This window comes from Hyla sarda, chromosome 3 (assembly GCF_029499605.1).
Source record: "Hyla sarda isolate aHylSar1 chromosome 3, aHylSar1.hap1, whole genome shotgun sequence".
Lineage (NCBI taxonomy): Eukaryota > Metazoa > Chordata > Amphibia > Anura > Hylidae > Hyla > Hyla sarda.
Genome location: NC_079191.1, coordinates 320,207,824 through 320,229,370, shown reverse-complemented (window position 1 = coordinate 320,229,370; position 21,547 = coordinate 320,207,824). Strand labels below are relative to the sequence as shown.

Here is a 21,547-nt window from a genome sequence, read left to right as displayed (position 1 = left end):
TCATATGGGAGTTGTAGTTTCACACGATAGAAACTTCTTCACCGCTTCACTCTTACTTGGTGTATTTGATTATTACAGTAGAACTCGCCGACCCTCACGCCAAATATGACCTCTACCCTGTGCTGACCCCCTGGTTCCTGGAGACCACCTGTGTATGGTAAGTGGTAGCTGGTGGTACAAGATGTTTGTGGAGAGGTGACGGGGAAGCAGCTCGTATGACTGTGAGCATTACAAGCAGTGCCCAGCCTCTCGTAAAGACATCAAACAGGCTGCCATTCCACTACCCGGACTATACAGGAACGCTCCCTTTATGACCGGCAGCCCCGGCCCTCATAACGCCCCGTGCCCGGCACATAACGAGCGTCCCTCACCACACGGACCCCGGGAGGCTGCCGCCCGTACCCTACTGGAGTTCAGAAAGCAGCTCGAGCATGTAGCGTTCCCGCTGCCGCCAGTGAGTGTCAGTCAAGGTGTGTGCTGAACCCTACAAGCTAAGGCACATCCCAGCCAGGCGGGAGGAGGGGGACCAGTCATTCAGCACAAGCCACACGGCTGCATCACGGCGCGGCTTCTCGGAGAGCCCAGGGTGCCTTTATAGCGCTGCCAGGCACAGGCTCCTCCCCGACACAGGAGCTGGGGAGCCCCATACATGTTGCTGTGACTGGGGACTACCGACACGGGCATGCTGTGAGCGCTCAGTCTCCTCGCCAGGTGTGTGGATGCCCGGGGGTAGGTGGACTATGGCATCGGGGCAGCGCTAGGTGCGGGGCGTTAATGTGAGCTCTGCTGTCACACCGCGCTGTCTGGAGGGACCCACACACCGAACCCTGCTCACCGGGGAGACTGCTCATCTGGACCCCACATCTGGATGTAAATTGTACCCGATCAGATTGTGCCCGATCACATCTCAGCATGAGCTCAGTGACAGGAAATAAGGAGAGGATGCCAGTCACCTCCAGGAGCAGGAAATATGGGGTAAGGAAATGTGCCATTATTATAGGGGCAACATTGGTGCTACCATGCTATACCAGGTGTATTACTGTGTTATATACCTATCCCATTAGCCAGTGGGCACTCACAATATATACCATCATATATAAAGTGTGCATTACATTATATATATATATATATATATATATAGATAGATATTAGGTATACATCACCATAAGTACAAGCCAGTGTGAATCACATAGTATATATCACCATACATAAAACATCACTTAGTATGCATCACCATACATACACAGAACATCAAATAGTACATATCCCCATATATATATATATATATATATATATATATATATATATATACAGAACATCACTTAGTATATATCACCATACATACACAGAACATCACATAGTATATATCCCCATCTATACCAGCCAGCATGCATCACATAGTATATATTACCATACATAGGCTTCACATCACTTAGTATATATCACCATACATACACAGAACATCACATAGTGCATATCCCCATATATATACAGAACATCACATAGTATATATCACCATCTATACCAGCCAGCATGCATCACATAGTATATATTACCATACATATGCTATACATCACATAGTACATATCCCCATACATACACAGAACATCACATAGTACATATCCCCATCTATACCAGCCAGCATGCATCACATAGTATATATTACCATACATATGCTATACATCACTTAGTATATATCACCATACATACACAGAACATCACATAGTATATATCACCATACATACACAGAACATCACTTAGTATATATCACCATACATACACAGAACATCACTTAGTATATATCACCATACGTATACAATTGCACTGATGTATGGGTAATAATAGGTATATATATATATATATATATATATCATACATACACAGAGCATCACATAGCGGTGCACAGATGTATGGTTAATAATATATATCACCATATATGTCAAACCTGTGGGCACAGAGCATCTAATAAAGGTGCATATACGTGTGACCAATCATAGGCATATATAGATTACCATGTATACCAGCCAAGGGCACATAACATCACAGAGCACCCTATAGTGGTGCAATAATGTGTGACTGATCATAGGTATATATCATTATATATACCAGCCAGAGGGTGCACAATATCACACAGCATCTCATAGAAGTCCATTATTGTGTATATTCACTATTATATACCAACCAGTGGGCACATCATTTCTCACAAGATTTCATGGGGGTATATTAATGTGTAACAGATTATAAACCTTACCACCCCATACCAGCCAGGGGGCACATAACATTTCTATGCACAGGTACTGTATTATCCTTGTCCAGACAGCGGGCACATGACATCACACTGGCTTGGAGATGGTTTATGTGTGTGTATATATATATATATATATATGTGTTTGTGTGTATTTTGTGTGTGTATATATATGTATGTGTGTGTATATATGTGTGTGTGATTTTATTCTTGTCACTCATTGTCAAGCTGGAAATAATTACAGAAGGAAGCGGACATTATTCTCTAGAAAGGGTTAATAAAGCCAGAAATGTGCCTGAGGAATGCCAATGTACTAGACGCTGCATAATATATAGGTAATTCATGTGCTGCTGTCATATCTGCTCTCTCTCATGTTATCCAAAATGTAGTGATGATGGGAGTTGTAGTGTATACAAGGAGCTGCCTAATGTCTCCAGCACCAGTCCTGATGGCCACACATCGTGTTGGTCTTATTGAGATATCATGTGTGTACATGAAGCTGTCATAGCATTAGACGTTTCTGACATCTGATGTGTAACAGAAGACATGTCTGTCCCTGACTAGGACTATGCCAGATAACCGCGAGTGGCTGTGTAGTGACAGAGATAATTGTCTATACACATTACTGTGACCTGAGTGCTGTGTATAGGACATCTATGGGCACCTTCCATACATTGGGATGTATTTCTGGAACACCTTCATCCTGATGTCATTGAACTTTGATGAAATGAAGGGCTTGGGTATTCATTCCAGGATCAATGTGTTTCTCTAGCCTGGATCCTCATGGGCATTCTTCCATCTGATTACCGTCTGGGGAAAAACACGCGCAGATATATGTTTCTTTCCTACAGTATAGACAGAAGGCGATTTATGAGGCTTAGTTCACACTTGTCAGAGGTGCCTTTACCTGTCTTCTAAGAAAGAATAGCACAGGAGGCAGCACTTGTCCTTGCAACCTTGGGAGAAACATCCTATGTGCGTCTGTACTACACATCATGGTGTTGGCGGCATTAAAGGTTAAGTTTATTTAGGGTGTGAAGTAAGCGTCTTGTAACATCAGCCACAAATCCATTGTTATCTGTGCCTAGAATTCCATTAACCTACTGGGGGGATCAGCTGAAAAAAAATTGGCCACCTTATTTCCCCCACCAGTGTATTCCAGGCATCCCTGGTACTACAGGGAATTCGTCTCCAGTTCACGGAACTACATTATATCTGAGGAATATGATCTGCATTGAGGAGGAGCTCTGTTTTTCCTGCAGGATCTTTGCTGTTTATGAATCGGAGCTTGGGCTGAAAGCTAAATTAGGAGGATTAGAGGGAGTTATTAAAGCGATCATATTATGACTGAAGCGTGCAGCCCCGTGCAAACATAGCACATTGCTATGTGACTTCAAGAATGCAGCCAGACAGTCCGAGAAGCGTATGATCGTTCCATCAGCGCCGCACACAGACGGGTACAGCAGTGGATTTGGTAGAAAGAAAGGAACATAAAATACACGCTGCCAGCTCGTGCTTGCTGTAACACTTACGCTGTGCACGGATCTTCCATGTTCCAGCATATACTGTACATTAATATTTGCCCATTTGTATTTGCGTCATGTCCAAGTCACAAAGGTTTTTCTCTACCAAGGCACAAAGTTTTATACTTGTCCTTTTATACTTGTCCTTGTCCACATTCTGATTTATACCAATGCTGCACTAAAGGATACCCCCCCCCCCATTCACAGCTCCATTTCCTTTGTCCTTACACTGTATTACCTAAGCCATTGTTTCCCAACCAGGGTGCCTCCAGATGTTGCAAAACTACAACTCCCAGTATGCCCGGACAGCCTTTGGCTGTCCGGGCATACTGGGAGTTGTAGTTTTGCAACATCTGGAGGCACTCTGGTTGGGAAACACTGACCTAAGCATATCACATCTGAGTCTCTGTTCAGTAAGGCTGCATGCACACCACGTTTTTTGCAATACAGTTCCCGGATCAGGTTTTTGATGAAAAACGGATTACTCAAAACCTGTCTAAACTGTATCAAAACGTGTGTACAAATTTCAACCCGTATACTGTTAAAAACTGCATATGGTTGAAAAATGATGTCCGGTTGCATCCGTTTTTTAAGAAAAAAACGTATACGTTTTTAACTTTTCTCTCCATTTTGAATAAAGTTTCACTTGTTTCATTGAAATTCCCCCCCCCACCCAAAAAAAACCTGCAACCGTATGGTGAAAACCAGATGGAACTGTACGCACATATGGTTCTGTACTAGGGATCGACCCATATCGATTTTTTAGGGCCGATACAGATAATCTTTGGCCTTTCAGGCCGATAGCCGATAACTTATACCGATATTCCGGTATAAGTTATCGGCTATTTCCAGTAGCTTACATTTATTTATGCATATTAGTTTGTACATAAAAATGAACCCCTTTCCTCTAGTGTTCTTGCTACTGCCATGTAGTCCATAGGTTGTAACTTGTAACTGAGATAATGGCAGATTAAATCATTATAAGGTTATCTGTTTGGGTTTACCCACAGTAAATATTGCCTCTTCATCAATGTGGGATACATAAGGGACAACTGCTGGAAATCCCACTGATACCTATTGAACATGATATACTGCAATGCACAATGACCTCTTCAGGACTTCTTTCATTTATTACTTTTCGCAAAAAAGTGATGGCTTAGGAGTGGCACTGCTTTGTAACAAGAAAAAAAGGCGGTGGCAAAAGTCATTAACAATAAACAAATGCCACAGTACTGGAAGTCATATGATGAAGAGTAGGGGTGTAAGAAAAAATCGATTCAGTCAAGTAACGCGATATTTCATCCATTCAAAATATTTTTGAATCAATCTTTTTAGGGATGTGGAAATCCTATCTCCCGACGCCCGGGACATGCAGTTCTGGGCGACATGCAGTTCTGGGCGCCGGGCAGGTGAATTTTTCCGGCCCTTAGCCCGGCTTCGGGCAAGCAGGGCCGGACCTTACGAACGCTGCGGCGCTCAACAGTCTGTATGGAGCGGGCTCCGGACTCCTGCCCGCTCCATACTCTGCAGCCAGCAGCACGATTGCAGGGGGGGGGGGGATCCACTATAGAGGTAGCCGGAGGGATTACCTCTGCTTCCCTGGTGTCCGTGGCTGGACTAGGCTCTATCAATGGAGCCCAGAGCACACAGATCAATAGAGTTAAATAGAACTCTATTGATCTGTATGAGGAATCTAATGATTCCTCCTAAAAGTCCCCTAAGGGACTAATAAAGTGTAAAAAAAAAAAGTTCTAATAAAGTTTAAAAGACACACATTAACCCCTTCCATATTAAAAGTTCAAATCACCCCCTATTCCTATATAAAAACATGAAAGGAGAAAAGAAGAAAGGCGCTCCCTGTGGAGTAAAGCCAGCATGAGGGCGGGGAAAAGGGAAGGAAACATTTCCGTGCTCACCTTGCTAAGTTGTGTAGTGGCATACACAACAATGCTGATCGCATGTGATTTGAGGAGCACAATCCTGTAGTCTGCAGCCTTCCTAAGAGATGTGGAATAAATACAGGACTTCAAAAGACCAGGATTTTCGGCGCTGACCACGGAGAAATGAGCAAAGCCCAGGTAAAGGAATGGAGGTTTAATAGCAACGCGTTTCACCGCATGCGCGGCTTCATCAGCGGTGAAACGCGTTGCTATTAAACCTCCATTCCTTTACCTGGGCTTTGTTCATTTCTCCGTGGTCAGCGCCGAAAATCCTGGTCTTTTGAAGTCCTGTATATATAAAAACATGTAAACATAATAAAAATAAACATATTTGGTATCACTGCGTGCGTAATTGTACAACCTATTAAAATATAACATTATGTATCCTGTATAATAAATGATGTAAATGTTAAAAAAAAAAAAAAAAATTCCACAGAATTGCAATTTTTATAATATCCCAGAAAAAAAGTTAAGAGGTTAAAAAGTCAGACCAATACCAAAATGGTACCGATACAAAAAACTGATTCTGGCGCAAAAGATTTGCCCTCGTACAGCCTCATGTGAAAAAATCGCAATATATTGTCTTTGAGACAGAATCGGGATATATCGTATCGTCATATGTGTATCGTGATACGTATCATTTTGCCAGATTCTTGCCAATTCACACCCCTAATGAAGAGTACGCTAATGTTTAATAGTATTACAATACTATTATTAGATGTTCTTTAATACTAATAAACTTTCACATATTTAATAATTACATACTCTTCATCATATGACATTGAGGACTGTGGCTTTTGTTTTTTGTTATTTATTGTTACTTACTTTTTACTCTTAGGATATATTAGGTATATGAGATTTTACAGTAACCTCAGTTGTATCAGGGTTTAGTAAGCTACACCCTACAGTACGCAGAAAGGGTCAGCAGAACGCATGTGCTGTTTGTAGCATACTGTATCCCACGGGCATTGCTAGGTCTCCAAAAGAACAGGGGTTAGAGCCCATGGGTGTGGCTATGTCAGGGCGGAGCCATATAAGGGAGGGGCTAAATGGAGAGGGACCAAAAGGGGACGGTATCACTTAGTGTTACAAAATTTTGCTCTTTACACGGGGGTTAATGGGATGGGTTAGTCTTATTGGCTGGTGCCCTGTGTTCCAGCCAGCACAAGTAAGGAGCACTACATCTGTAGCACAGATGTATTAGGTGAGGCCGCTGTCTGTTCAAAGCTGAGGCAGTGCTCACCCCAAGAGTTCGACAGGCAGTGCAGCAGATTTAAGGTGAACGATTCCCACCAGGGGTGGGATTTACACTTTTAACAATAGATTCCCTACTTGTTATGATGGATGCCCAGGATATAGTGTGTCACAGAAAATTATTTTGACTATAATAATCAAATATACCAATTGTCAAGTAAGGTAAAGACGTTTTTGTCATGTGAAACTACACCTCCCAGTATGATCTAAGCTGTGTTAAGGGTATGCTGGAAGTTGTTGTTTCACCAATCATAACTATCCCCTTAAGGACATGCGATACTTCGCGCACAGCGCCCTACATTTATGGCGTGGCTGTGAAGCGAGTGCAGGAGCTACGCTCGCTTCATTTACTGCGGGTCCCGGCAGTCGCCAGCAGCTGCGGACCCGCCGGTAATGGCAGACTTCAGCGATCACACTGATGTCTGCCATTAACTCCTCAGCCCACGGCGAGGGGATCAGATCAGCCAAGATGGCGAACAAAGGTCCCCTCACCTGCCTCGGTCCGTCTTCCAGGGTCTTCTGCTCTGATCTGCCTTCCAGCAGACCAGAGCAGAAGATTGCCGATAATACTGATCATTGCTGTGCCCTATGCATAGCACTGAACACTATTAGAACGCTAATAATTGCTATAAATAGTCCCCTATGGGAACTAAAGTTTAAAAAAAATGTAAGAAAAAGTTTTAAAAGAAGTGAAAAAAAAATTTGAAAAAGCCTTTCCCCTCCCAAAAAAAAAGTTTAAAATCACCCCCTTTCCCCATATTAATACAAAAAAAAGCATAAAAAAGATAAAAACTAAACATATTTGGTATTGTCACATGCGTAAATGTCCAAACTATAAAAATATAATGTTAATGATCCCCTGCGGGGTGGTACTTAAACAAACTACAGATTATGGCACAAAAAATGAGCTCTCACACATCCCTGAATACGGAAAAATAAGAAAGTTAGGGGTGGCCAAAATAGGGCAATTTTAAACGTATCATTTTTACTGTAAAGTGTACAGCGTGAAAACAAAAACACAAAAATAAAATTGGCTGTGTCCTTAAGGGGCTATAGGACTCACAAGTGACTACAGCACTGATGGGACACAGTCAGGCAGACTATACAATTTTTATTTTTTATTTTTAAAAGTTTTATTTATTTTCAAATAATATAAAGAAATGTAAAATATACATAACAGGAGAGTACAGTAAAATACTCTCTAAGGCAATTGACAAAACACTGACATGTGACAGTAGGAACCAATAAAGTCCTGATAAAGAATAGTCCATGAAAGGTAGACTGTAGACCGCCAATACATCCAAAAAGACGCTCAGATTTCCAGGGTAGCTCGTCGAAATCAGCTTGGCAGAGTGCCGGGAGTCCATTGCGTCCGAAACATAGTTAGTATGAAAGAAAGTAAGGAACCTAAAACATAGGACATGCACCAGCGGGATCTAGGCTGGGCCTCTCAAAACAGTATAATGGTTCTTATCATAACATATGGACAATTGCACACACTCCTCCAAAGGGAGAGGACAGAAAGGAAGGGAGAAAGAAGGCAGAAGAACAGGGAGGCAGAATAGAGGAATAGATAAGTTCATAATCTAGCTGAGGAGTACAAAGGGACATAGAGGGGCATTTACTAAGGGGTTTAGTCAGTTTTTTCTGACTATTTTTGGCGCTAAATTGTCGCAATTGCGCCTACCCTATTTTTCGTGCGACTTTCTCTAGCAAGAGCTAGAACGTCAAATTTTTTTTCACGCTTGATTTACGCTAGTTTGCATTTTTGACTTGCAGTGGTCAGTTATTTATTAACTGCGACAGTCGCAGCTGCGCAATAAACAGTCGCAACAGCCATAAAAATTGACTAAATTTACTCCAGCTCCAACATGGAGCAGGAAAGGCTACTGCCGCCCGGGCTCCGACATACTTTCTCCCCGCTACCCTCACTGCGCTACCGGGACACTGCAGTGATTTACATCCCCCCCCTCTCACCTGCCAGCGCCACACAACTCCCATCTGTGTGCTAACTGTTGCAAGACTACAAGTCCCAGCATGCCCTTACAGTGAGGACACGCTGGGAGTTGTAGTCTTGTGGCAGCGGGAGCTGAGCGGTGTGGGCGGGAGACAAGGGGGGGATGTATATCAGTGTCCCCATAAGTGAGGGTAGCGGGGAGGCCATATGAGGAGCCCGGGCCAAGGCTTTGGCTGTCAGGGCATGCTGGGTGTTGTAGTTTTGCAACAGCTGGAGGGCCATAGTGTGCAGACCACTGGTTTGTGGTCTGTAAACTGTAGTCCTCCAGGTGTTGCAAAACAGCAAACAGCTGAAGGGGACCGGTGAAGACGTTCACTTACCCTTCCGAGGCTCCAGCGACGATCGGTGACGGAGATCGTCGGGCGGCACTGCCTTTGGCTGTCCAGGCATCCTGGGAGTTGTAGTTTTGCAACATCTGGAGGCACCCTGGTTGGGAAACACTGTTTTAGGCCAGTGTTTCCCAACCAGGGTGCCTCCAGATGTTGCAAAACTACAACTCCCAGGTTGGGAAACACTGTGCCCGGCCTCCGCCCCACCTTACTGTAAGGGCATGCTGGGAGTTGTAGTCCTGCAGCTGGGGGCAGGGGACAAGCTTGTCACTTGCCCACACATTTCCTGCACCACACAACTACAACTCCCAGCATGTCCTTACTGTAAGGGCATGCTGGCAGTTGTAGTCGTGCTGGGCGGGAGATGTGTGAGCAGGTGATAATAAATGTACTAACCCATTTATAAATTTTTTCTTCTCATTTCAGATCCGTGTATCCTGTGAACTCCTTCGGATTCAGTGGACTACTTCGATGACCAGTGTTTTTCTTTGTTTGATTTTAATAAAATGGTTAACGAGGGCTTGGCTGAGAATAAAAATAGGGGGACCCTATGCCTTTTTTTTTTTTTTTTTTAAATAAATATAAATAAATATTCTCAGCCAAATACTAACCAAACAGTAACAGCCTGACATTACCAGGGTGGGCGAGGACCATTGTTACTGGCCCTCCCCAGCCTAAATAACGCCAGCCTGTTACCGCCTAGGCCCAGGAGCGCCATTTTTGACGCTCCGGGCCTGTTGATACCGGCTCTTCCCGGGACTCCTGTGGCGTTGGGTACCGGGGTAATAATTGGGGGTTAGCGCTAACTGTTTTTGTGGCTAATGCTAAGCCCGGCTTAGTAATGGACTCCGTCTGTAAGACAGCTTCCACTACTAAGACTGTCCAGTAAAGTTAAAAAAAAAAACACAACAGGTTTAAAAAAAAATTTATTACAAAAAAGCCCTCGTTAACCATTTTATTAACATCAAGAAAAACAAAGAAACAAACAAAGAAAAACGCTGGTCGTCGATGTAGTCCACCGAATCCGAAGGAGTCCACAGGATACACGGATCTGTAGAAGAAGTAAAAAAAAAAAAAAAAAAAAAAGGGTACGTACATTTAGGGAGAAAAAACAGTGTTAAAAAAATGTAATAGACACACACACACTAAACGCCGTTTACCACTATTCTGAGCCATGACTACAATTTAGTTATTGAATTATTTAGATGTGGTGAAAAAGCTAAAAAAAAAAAACTCAAAAATAAAAGATCCAGAAGGAAACCAGCAGCCAAACCTATTCAGACAGCAGGAAAAAGGAACAGACTATTTTTTCTACTACATGAAATAAATTTCCCACTTTTGCCTACATGTGCCAAATGTATTAACGCCGTGCAACAATTTAGTAAATTTGTCGCACATAGTCAAAAATGAAGTAGAAAAAAACAGGGTAAAAACCAGACTACATAGTAAAAGATTAGTAAATGCCCCTCATAGTGGGGGCTGTGTATCCAAGGCAGACTATACAATTATATCAGAGACTCACAGGTGATGTCTTCTCTGTTGTTTTTTCTTCTTCAAGGATGTATTAAGGATCTGCTACATATTTGATGCTGCTTCTTTTATGCTGCAGATTTCAATGTAAATTAAATGACTGAACACAGCATCAAATTTTCATCAGATCCTATGTTTCAATACGCTCTAAAGGTTGGTTTGGACTATTATTTTTATGTTTAAAAGTTCTCAGACTGTGATAAAAAAAAGTCCAAACTAACCTGCTGCCCAGCACGTCCTGGTCTGCGCTTCAATACAAGAAAGTGCCTTCTTAGCCAATGACTGGCCGGTCAACCATATGATAGCGATTGATAAAGCTGACATTTTATTGTGTAAAGACATGACCAGCAAGTAGTCAGCTGTAGAACTGGACAGCGCTGGGAGGTCAACATACATACTTATTCACATACAGTACTACATAGTATATTGTATGTATACAGATACATAAACATACTCATTTACATACAGTACACACACAGTACATGCTGTTGTGCAAATGGAACAGACAACAGGTGGAAATTGTAGGCCCTGAGAAATTGTCAGTTTGCCCCCTTCATTCTTAATACCCTGCCCACACTCTGGAACTATCCTTTCTGACAGGAGTGTGTAAGCAGGGTGGGGCCATAATGAGGAGGGGGAGAGGGCCCGAATGGAGAGGGTAGGCAGAGCCCCTTACAATGATTCACTTGGCCAAGTACCTCCAGAACTTTCCTGATGGCTGTCCTGCCAGCATCCTTTTACTGCAGAGACCCGAGACTATGGCGTCCTTACCATGGAGTCTCCCCCAGTAACACCCCTGCGGTATTGTGAAGCGTAACTGTCATCTATATAAACTTTTGACATGTCTTCCAGTCCCGAGACCTGCTCTGTAGATTATAAGGGAGTGCATCAGCAGATCTGCTTGCCCGGCTGATGATAATAAGTCATGACTCGGTAAAAAAATGGAGGCTCTTAGCGCACTTTTTGATCAAAATGTGTCCCCCATCCACCACGCGGAGGTGGCCAGGGAAACAGGGAGGGGTGCACAGCTTGAGAGGGTGCCACTCCCCCTAACTTGCATAGCAAAAACACAAAAAAGAAAAATAGCCAGCACAACTACCTAATACAGGGGTGCACCTGCTGTAGCAAATACAAATTATGCAAAAAGGAAGGTTGCAGCAGCACCGTTGATCAAAAAAATTAAGGCTCTTAGCACACTTTTTGATCAAAACGTGTCCCCCATCCACCATGCGGAGGTGGTCTCTTGTCGAATGGGACCCTAACATGCTTAATCCACTCACCTCTGCTGGGCATATAGCCTCTGACTGGGTGACATGCAGGATCCACTATCAATTTAACCCCTTAAGGACTCAGCCCATTTTGGCCTTAAGGACTCAGACAATTTAATTTTTACGTTTTCATTTTTTCCTCCTCGCCTTCTAAAAATCATAACTCTTTTATATTTTCATCCACAGACTAGTATGAGGGCTTGTTTTTTGCGCGACCAGTTGTCCTTTGTAATGACATCACTCATTATATCATAAAATGTATGGCGCAACCAAAAAACACTATTTTTGTGGGGAAATTAAAACGAAAAACGCAATTTTGCTAATTTTGGAAGGTTTTGTTTTCACGCCGTACAATTTCTGGTAAAAATGACATGTGTTCTTTATTCTGAGGGTCAATACGATTAAAATGATACCCATTATTATATACTTTTATATTATTGTTGCGCTTAAAAAAAATCACAAACTTTTTAACCAAATTAGTACGTTTATAATCCCTTTATTTTGATGACCTATAACTTTTTTATTTTTCCGTATAAGCGGCGGTATGGGGGCTCATTTTTTGCGCCATGATCTGTACTTTTTTTTGATACCACATTTGTATATAAAAAACTTTTAATACATTTTTTATAATTTTTTTTTTGATAAAATGTATTAAAAAAGTAGGAATTTTGGACTTTTTAAATTTTTTTTCGTTCACGCCGTTCACCGTACGGGATAATTAACATTTTATTTTAATAGTTCGGACATTTACGCACGCGGCGATACCAAATATGTCTATAAAAAATGTTTTTTACGCTTTTTGGGGGTAAAATAGGAAAAAACGGACGTTTTACTTTTTTATTGGGGGAGGGGATTTTTCACTTTTTTTTTACTTTTACTTTTACATTTTTTTACATTTTTTTTTACACTTGAATAGTCCCCATAGGGGACTATTCATAGCAATACCATGATTGCTAATACTGATCTGTTCTATGTATAGGACATAGAACAGATCAGTATTATCGGTCATCTCCTGCTCTGGTCTGCTTGATCACAGACCAGAGCAGGAGACGCCGGGAGCCGCACGGAGGAAGGAGAGGGGACCTCCGTGCGGCGTTATGAATGATCGGATCCCCGCAGCAGCGCTGCGGGCGATCCGATCGTTCATTTAAATCGCGAACTGCCGCAGATGCCGGGATCTGTATTGATCCCGGCACCTGAGGGGTTAATTGCCGGCGGGTCCCTGGCTGCGATCAGCAGCCGGGATCAGCCGCGCATGACACGGGCATCGCTCCGATGCCCGCGGTTATGCTTAGGACGTAAATGTACGTCCTGGTGCGTTAAGTACCACCTCACCAGGACGTACATTTACGTCCTGCGTCCTTAAGGGGTTAAAAACCTCCTGTGAAACAGGGAGGGGTGCACGGCTAGAGAGGGAGCCACTCCCCCTAACTTGCATAGCAAAAACACAATAAAGAAAAATAGCCAGCACAACTACCTAATGCACGGGTGCACTCTGCTGTGGCAAATACAAAGTATACAAAAAGGAAGGTTGCAGCAGCACTCTTGGTGAAAAAATGGAGGCTCATAGCGCATTTTTTTGATCAAAACGTGTCCCCCACGTTGGCACACTCTGAGCAGAAGTTTTGTTTGCACCAGCAATATTCCTGCAGTATGATTAGTTTTATCCCATCTCAGTTACTTTCATACATTTGAGCTCCTTCATTATCGAAGTTAAGTCATGTGATCACCACTCAGGCATCCCCCTCCTCTGCTAATTAACATGTTTTACTGTGTAGATGTTAGTCTCTCCTATGTAGCAGACTTTCTGTGAACTACAAGATTACATCATCAACTATTGATACATTAATGGCAGCTCTTAGACCCCTTCCCTCCCCTTGGCTTTGCTTGTTCATCTTTGTGCTTCCCACTGTAGTGAGTGCTGCTGTATATAGCAAATCTGCCTTTTCTAAGGGAGAAGAGGACAGAGCTTTAGTAGGAAAGTCCTATGATAAGCTGCAGAGTTATACAACTCCCCTGTGCAACTCCCCTGTGCAGATTCTCTAGTGTGTCCTATTAAATGCATCTTGGCACAGCTGCATCTCATAGCAATACATTGAAGCATCTGGAGCATGAGATAGGGTACATCATTTCTATGTTGCAATCTAGGACTTAGAGGAAGTACAGAGACACCACTCTCTTTGTATCTGTATTGTAAGTCAGAGAAATGTAAGCTGTATTAGGATAGAGCAATGGCAAAGGAAATACAGCGATTTGCACTAAGCCTCCTGAAGTACACACACATGCGGGATACTTCGCTATGCACAAGATTAGCAACACAGTTCCTAAAGAGATCTCCCTGAGCAACTAGATATGGGGTGCTGAACCACAATGGAAAAAGCAGTAAGCAGACAAGATCCGTAGTAGAAGAAGATGGCAGCACTCACCAGGTTGGTTGCAGAAAATCTTCTTTATTTTAAAGTGCAAACACAAAATATCCAATGCGGCCGGGCACGGACGGCAAACTTCGCTCAAAGAGATAGGTGACAGCTGTTGCGCATGTGTGAAGCAGGCTTCATCAGATCATGTATTAGGATAGTACCATAGGGTAAGAAGGAATTAAGACAACCCATAATTCATGCAGGAACTAAGATAGGTATGTACAAGGCATACAGAAGAGTCTCCACACTATTCTTTATCAATAACCTATGCTGCACTAAATAAGCATATATATATACACACACACACACACACATATATATATATATATATATATATATATATATATATACATATGTATATAAACGGGATGAGTATGTAACTCAGGGAGAGTTCACCACTCCTGGTGTGACAGAGCTTTAAAGGGCCACTAAGCACTCTGCAGGCATTCTGGGTAGAGGAATATGCAAATCAGCTCATTACATCACCTTTTCAGGTGATGTTCCCTGGTATCAGCTTAGCTCCAGTTACGGAATATAAAAAGCTAATTGGGATTAATGCCAAGCCAGAACTCTCTCTCCAGAAGGAAAGAGTATATATGATGTATATGAAATTTCCATTTCCTGGAGTCCATATGCGGTACACAAATGGGTTAAAGGATTCTCCTGACCCGGAAATAGAAGAACATATCTAACAGTACAACAGATGCACAATGCAAGTTAGTTAATTAATCAATTACTTCAATAGCCCGCAGCTGCCCCCCAGAAACAGACCACACATGTATAGTATGCAGCAGTAAAGATTTATTGGGGGGGGGGTAAAGTTGTGCCGTCTACAGACTCCAGGAAATGGAAATTTCAGGTAAGAATACATTTCCCACTTTCTGGTCATCCTACGGTGGCACACAAATGGGATTTGCAAAGCAATACAAGAGAAAAAAAAAAGTGTGGGATTACTGGCCGTCCGTTCCTTGAATTACACTTGCGCCAAAGGCTGATCCCTCAGAGGCAGAGATATCCAGACGATAGTGCCTAATGAAGGTCGTAAGAGAGGCCCAGATCACTGCATGGCATATGTGACCCATTGGCATGTGATATTTCTCTGCCCAGGAAGTTGCTGGTGAGCACATAGAGTGATCTCTGAGAGATAGAGGGGAGGTAGAACCCCCTAGCTCATTACAGTGCCTGATGGTATCCCTAATCCATCTCGATAGAGAGACCTTACTTGCTTTCCTTCCTTTTCTTATGCCTTGGAACAAAATAAAGAAACCTTCAAAGATCCTGAAGGTGGCTGTTCTTTCCAAATAAGCAAGCAAGAATTTTCTTGACATATATCAAAGCTTGACTGATCGCTTTAAGCTCTCTGAAGTTGGCGGACATTTTCACAACTTTCTTGTGCCACAACTTCTGAACCCACCAATCCCCCACATGGACACCCGGAGCTTGAGGCATCCGTAGTGAGGACTAATAGCTGGGGAAAAAGGAGAGGAGAGACTTGCCTTGCTTAAAACGACATGGTTCCAACCACCACTTTCTTGTTCTTTGCTGGGAGTAGAATGACGGATTCCAGATCTTCTTGAGATTTGTCCCAAAGTGACAGGATGTGAGATTGGAGCAACCTGATATTAACTTTCACCCATGGGACTGCATCCATTGATGAAGTTAACAGGCCCAGGATTTTCATGGCAAAGCAAATCGTGCAGGACTGAAGACCTAGAAACAGTCAATGATTTTGACGGATGTTGATACTCCTCTCCTCGGAAAGAAAGATCCTCATTTGGCAGGAGTCTATCATGAATCCCAGATAAGAAATTCTTCTTAAAGGAGACAGATGGGACTTCATGGTGTTTATCAGAAACCCATGATTCCGCAGGACTTCCATCACTGTCTGTAGGGGATGAACCAGAAGATGATCTGATTGTGCCTTGAATAGCCTGTCGTCCAGGTAAAGTGTTACATGGATGCCAAGCAACCTGAGATGTGCCACCAGGACGATAACCACCTTCGTGAAGACTCTCGGAGCTGATGTTATTCCGAATGGAATGCATGTGAACTGATAATGACGCATCCGCTGATGAATCTTCACTGCTACCCGAAGGACTCTCCTGTGAGCTGGACGAACAGGAATATGCAGGTAAGCATCTTGAAGGTCCAGAGATGCCATATAATTGCCTTTTCGGATATCTATAACCGCAGACCTTATAGACTCCATTTTGAATTTTTTCATCACTAAGTACTTGTTTAGAAGAGACAGATCTATCACGAGCCTCCAATCTCCTCCAGACTCCAGGACAGCAAATACTGGAGAGTAGAACCCTTTTCCCTTTTCTTTGTCTTGAACTTCTTCTAGAGCTTTTTTTTTTAAAAGAAATTGATGAATCAAATTGGAGACCACTTTGGAGGCTCTGTTGACCATGAATCTGTCTGGTGGTTTCTTTTTCAATTCTAGAGAGTAACCCCTTTTTATTGCATCTGACACCCAATCATCCAAGGAGGTTCTTGACCAAGTATCCGCAAAAGCCTGGATTCTGGCTCCCACCGGGAGTGCCTGAAGCTTGGCATCATTGGTCTTTCTCCTTGGGGATGAACGGCTTCTTTTTGGAGGTGGAGAGGTCTTGTGTCAGACTGACCAAAATTCCCCCTTCTTCTAAAGGGACTCTTGTATCGGCCTTTTCCATATCTTCCTAGTCTCTTTCTTTCATAAGGAAAGTTCTCTCCCTTGTCCTCATGTAGAGACTTGAGGATTCCTTTTAACTGACGGCCAAACATCGAAGATGGGTGAAAAGAAAGGGCAACAAAATGAGTTTTTTAATGAAATATCACCTCCCCAATTCTTGATCCATAAGACTCTTCTAGATGCGTAAGGGTACGTTCACATTACGGAATTCTTGCGAAATTCCACGGACAGAATTACGCGAGCGGAATTCCACGGTGTGAACTTAACATTATTGTGAATGGGTCACCGCGAGACCCGTTCACACTGCGGAATTTCAGCGGCGAACTGTTCAGCGCAAAGAAAGAACATGTTCATTCTTTGTGCGGGTTCCGCGAGCACTGCATGGCCGTCAATGATGACAGCTCAGTGCCCCGCGGCCCTAGCGCCAAAGTATTTTCGATGGCAGCCGCCAGACGGAATCTATGCTCGCTGGATTCAAGGAGCGGAGATTCCGCAGTGTGAACGCACCCTTAGACAGAGCCAGGGCTCTGGATGAGAATTTCATGACATCTAACAGAGCATCACATAGAAACTCAGAAGCTGATTTCAGAACAGATAGGTTCTCCAACAATTCCTTGCATGGTACACCATCATTGATATCTCTAGAGAGTTCCGCCAAATCCGCAACGCCCTTGCCACCGGGAGAGAGGATGCCACCTCTCTGATACCACCGTAAATGCGGCAGCCGCCACACTTAGGTTTTCTTATAAAGCATATCCTCCTTTCTCTCAATGGGGTCTGCAAGCATAGTAGATTCCTCTGATGGAAAAAATGCTTTTTTGGCTAAGCGAGCCGCTGCCAAATCCACTTTAGGAGGGTTTTCCCATTCCTCATAAGCTGCCAGGAGGGACAGCTTATAGGTAGAACACAATCTGGCATTTAATATAGGCATGATGTCTAGATGTTCTAGACCTTTTTCCTCCAGAACGGGACTTCTGAGGAGGTATAGATATAAAACAGGCATTTAGACATGTACCAGGTTCATATATGTAGGGGAATCCTAATCAGAAGCACTGATTCAGTAACAAACATATGAGAATAATACATCTGCCAACTGAGAGACCTGCTGCCGAGGCTGAGCGCAGGTTCTCAGTGGCAGCGAGGGCTTTTTATAAGATGCAGGACTACGCACAGCGATCGTACTCCTCCTCCATCCTGCTGCACCCAGAGCGCTCCGGCAGGCCGGCCCCGATGCTAATTAAAGTGTCTAAGCATACACGCCGGCCCGCAGCAATAGGAGTACTTACAAAACGGGCAGATATGCTCCCAAGTGCCCAACTACTGACACCACAGCGAGTGTCAGAATCCATCCTCTGACATCAGGGGAACCCCAGAGGCGATCTAAGTAAGCCGGCCCTTAACCAGGGAAGCCCCTAGTAAGTGGCCATATAAAGGGGACAGCCGAGGGATCAGGGAAGCCCCCGGTATACAGCTTGCTCTTTTCCCCCAGGGACCCCAGAAGCCTGAGGTTTGAGGCCGTTGCTTCTGCATAGTTCTTCTGTAACCTAGAAGAAAATAAATACATGTGTGGTCTGTTTCTGGGGTCTTTATGAATTAATTGATTAATTAATCAACTTGCATTCTGCATCTGTTGTACTGCTAGATAGGTTCTTCTATTTCCGGGTCAGGAGAATCCTTTAACCCATGTGTAAGCCGCGGTAGGACGACCAGGAAATATATATACATATATATATATATATATATATATATATATATATATATATGAAGGTGGTGTGGTGAGCTAATTTAAATATATATATATATATATATATGTATATATATATATGTTGCTGGTGTGATTTTTTTTTTACACAGTGCAACGGTGCATTACAACAATGTCATTCAAGCTTGTTGTGTAATATAAGTTTTGTTGTTATTTTATGATGCATAGCTGTCAAAACAGATTAGTGTCTATATACCAGGCTATATAAACAATATACACAGAACAATGAGAAAAGTAGGTGAGTAAGAACATACAGGAAAAAACTGTGTATGTCTAAGCACCGGAGAACCCCTTTAATAGGAGCAGATCTTAAAAGGGAGTATACTTCCATAAAAACTAGAGTTCTCCTTTCTGATCTTTTGTCTCATGTGAATGTGCAGTGAGTAATGTAAAGAATAAACGTTATATTAAACAATTAGTGTTAGTCACTGGGTCATAATATTTGGTTGAGTTACAGTCACAGACCCCTATAGGACTTTACTGCAGGTTGTTATTGGATACAATCCCACTTTTAAAGGGAGTGACTCTAATAATAAAATATTAGTTTCCTGGTAAGCAAGTGCTGTAAAATTTCAAGCTTTCTTCTTTTGTTAGGCGGCACACGTTCAGTGTTGTCTGTATTCTGCAGCCAGACTTATCACTTTGTATTATATTAGTTATATAACTAATAGCAGTTTGCAGAGATATTATACAAATATTTAACATTCCCAATTCTTTACAGGAGATTGTGATTACATCCCACAGCATCATTATTCCGTACTCTATAATTACAGTACAGTGAGTGGATTAGCTCCAACTATTACAAGCCCCGACACTTGACTGTTCAGATCATGTTAGCATAATGAAGACATAGCTGATTTTGGCAAAGAGAGGTCAAGAGGTTGTGTGCTTGTTGAAAAGCTCAGAGATTGGGGAACCCTACCTGTAGTCAGTGTGTCTGCATCAAACATGTTTAACCACCTCCTGCTGGCTCCAGTATACACACATCAGGCTACCCAACAGAAAAAGAATGTGCTGCACAAATCCACTTTAGTATGGTTCTTTCTTTATAATGTGTAGAATGAAAGGCATTTATTCTACATTGCTACAGGAACCCGAGCAGCTGTTACTTAAAGTATGGTAGAAAGAACAATCCCGGCACTCACTGTAGTCTTCTGCCAAGTGAAATGTGTTTATTGAAACACGGTGCAAACACACTGAAGACTACAGTGAGTGCCGGGATTGTTCTTTCTACCATTGCCATTTATTCCACGTGCACCACCAAGGGACTCGAGTGCCGACCCTTACCCATTTCTATTGTTACTTAAAGTATAGCTTTAAAAAGTTAAGCTGTGACTCTTTTAAACATTGTTTTTATACCACCTGACTAGAAGGCCATGTTCACACCTTGAAGGTTCTGTCCAGATTTACACATGGTTTTGAGTCTAAATCCAAATAGAATCAATCACCCCGATGTAGGTGAATGTTTTTGTTTATTTATTTTATGCTCAGATCACAGGCAAAAATGAGTATGGAGTAATTTCCTATGGATTCCGCACTGAAAGCCATTGATTGAACTTTTGCGGAGCCTGTTTAAATTCACACCACGTTTTAGCCCTTCCGTCCGACCAACATGCCCATCCACTTTAATGTGGCAAATGGAATCTAATTTTGACTCTAATTTGGTTCATTTTCCATACGTATATGTTTTCTTTATGGGACTCATATATGCTGCACAGAAGGCATATATATGGGTATATGCTAAAAAACAAACACAAAAGTGGCGCTGCCTGGTGCCGTTACCCCAGGTAAAAGAAGTGCAAGAAAACTTGCTTACCTGGGTGGGTTGAACTAAGAGCTCAACACCTTGGAGAACCTTGTGACAATTTTGGAGGCTGAGTTGGTACGATAAACCGCAAACAACTGGTAACATAAAAACAGGATTTTCATTTAAGGAAAGACTTGATAAAGGAGGCACGAGCACCGAAACACGTCGTCTTTAGTAAAAATCCCGTCTATATGTTACCCGTTGTCCGTGGTTTATCGTTCCGCCTTGGTGTGCGCCCCAAAGACCCTTCTTTTTCTTTTTCCGGACAAGTCCAGAGGACCGGAATATTTCTACAGAAGGCATTTATATCACAATTAGGCCACCCATTTTAAACTCAATAAGCATGTCAGACTCTACGTCGGCTTTCCATTTTAACAGCTGCCTGTGAACCCTACATAGAGCCCAACAGAATGACAGAATTGTGATGTAAAGGTTCCCTAGTCCATGTGCAAATCTCAAAGTAGCAGTGGCATATCAGTGCAGTAAATTCTGAGATTTATTACAGATTCCTGCTGCAGATTTCACAGAAAATCCATAATGGATGGCTTTTACAAATGTGACTTTGACTCATGGGGCTGTAGGGCTCATGCACATGGCCACAATCAGCTCCATGCAACATCATATTTGTAAGGAGGCACTAATGCAAATGCATCCACATGCGACTTCTGTCGCCATATCTACTTATCTGCCACACGGTCATAGGATACCGTTTCTCCTTAACTTCACCTCTCCTCTGCAGCAATCCGGTCTGAGGAAGGTCATTTTTGACCGAAACTTC

The 21,547-nt window shown here is 42.7% G+C and overlaps 1 protein-coding gene across 1 annotated transcript in view; it reads left to right on the top strand.

Annotated features, from left to right (window-relative positions):
- Positions 1–233: 233 nt before the first annotated feature.
- KIF26B (kinesin family member 26B) overlaps positions 234–21,547 on the top strand; it is a 405,428-nt gene continuing 384,114 nt past the window's right edge. Inside the window, exon 1 of the mRNA XM_056567177.1 lies at positions 234–975. Within this exon, the coding sequence (XP_056423152.1) occupies positions 913–975 (63 nt within the window). The 5' untranslated portion in view covers positions 234–912. The remainder of the gene's footprint in view (positions 976–21,547) is intronic.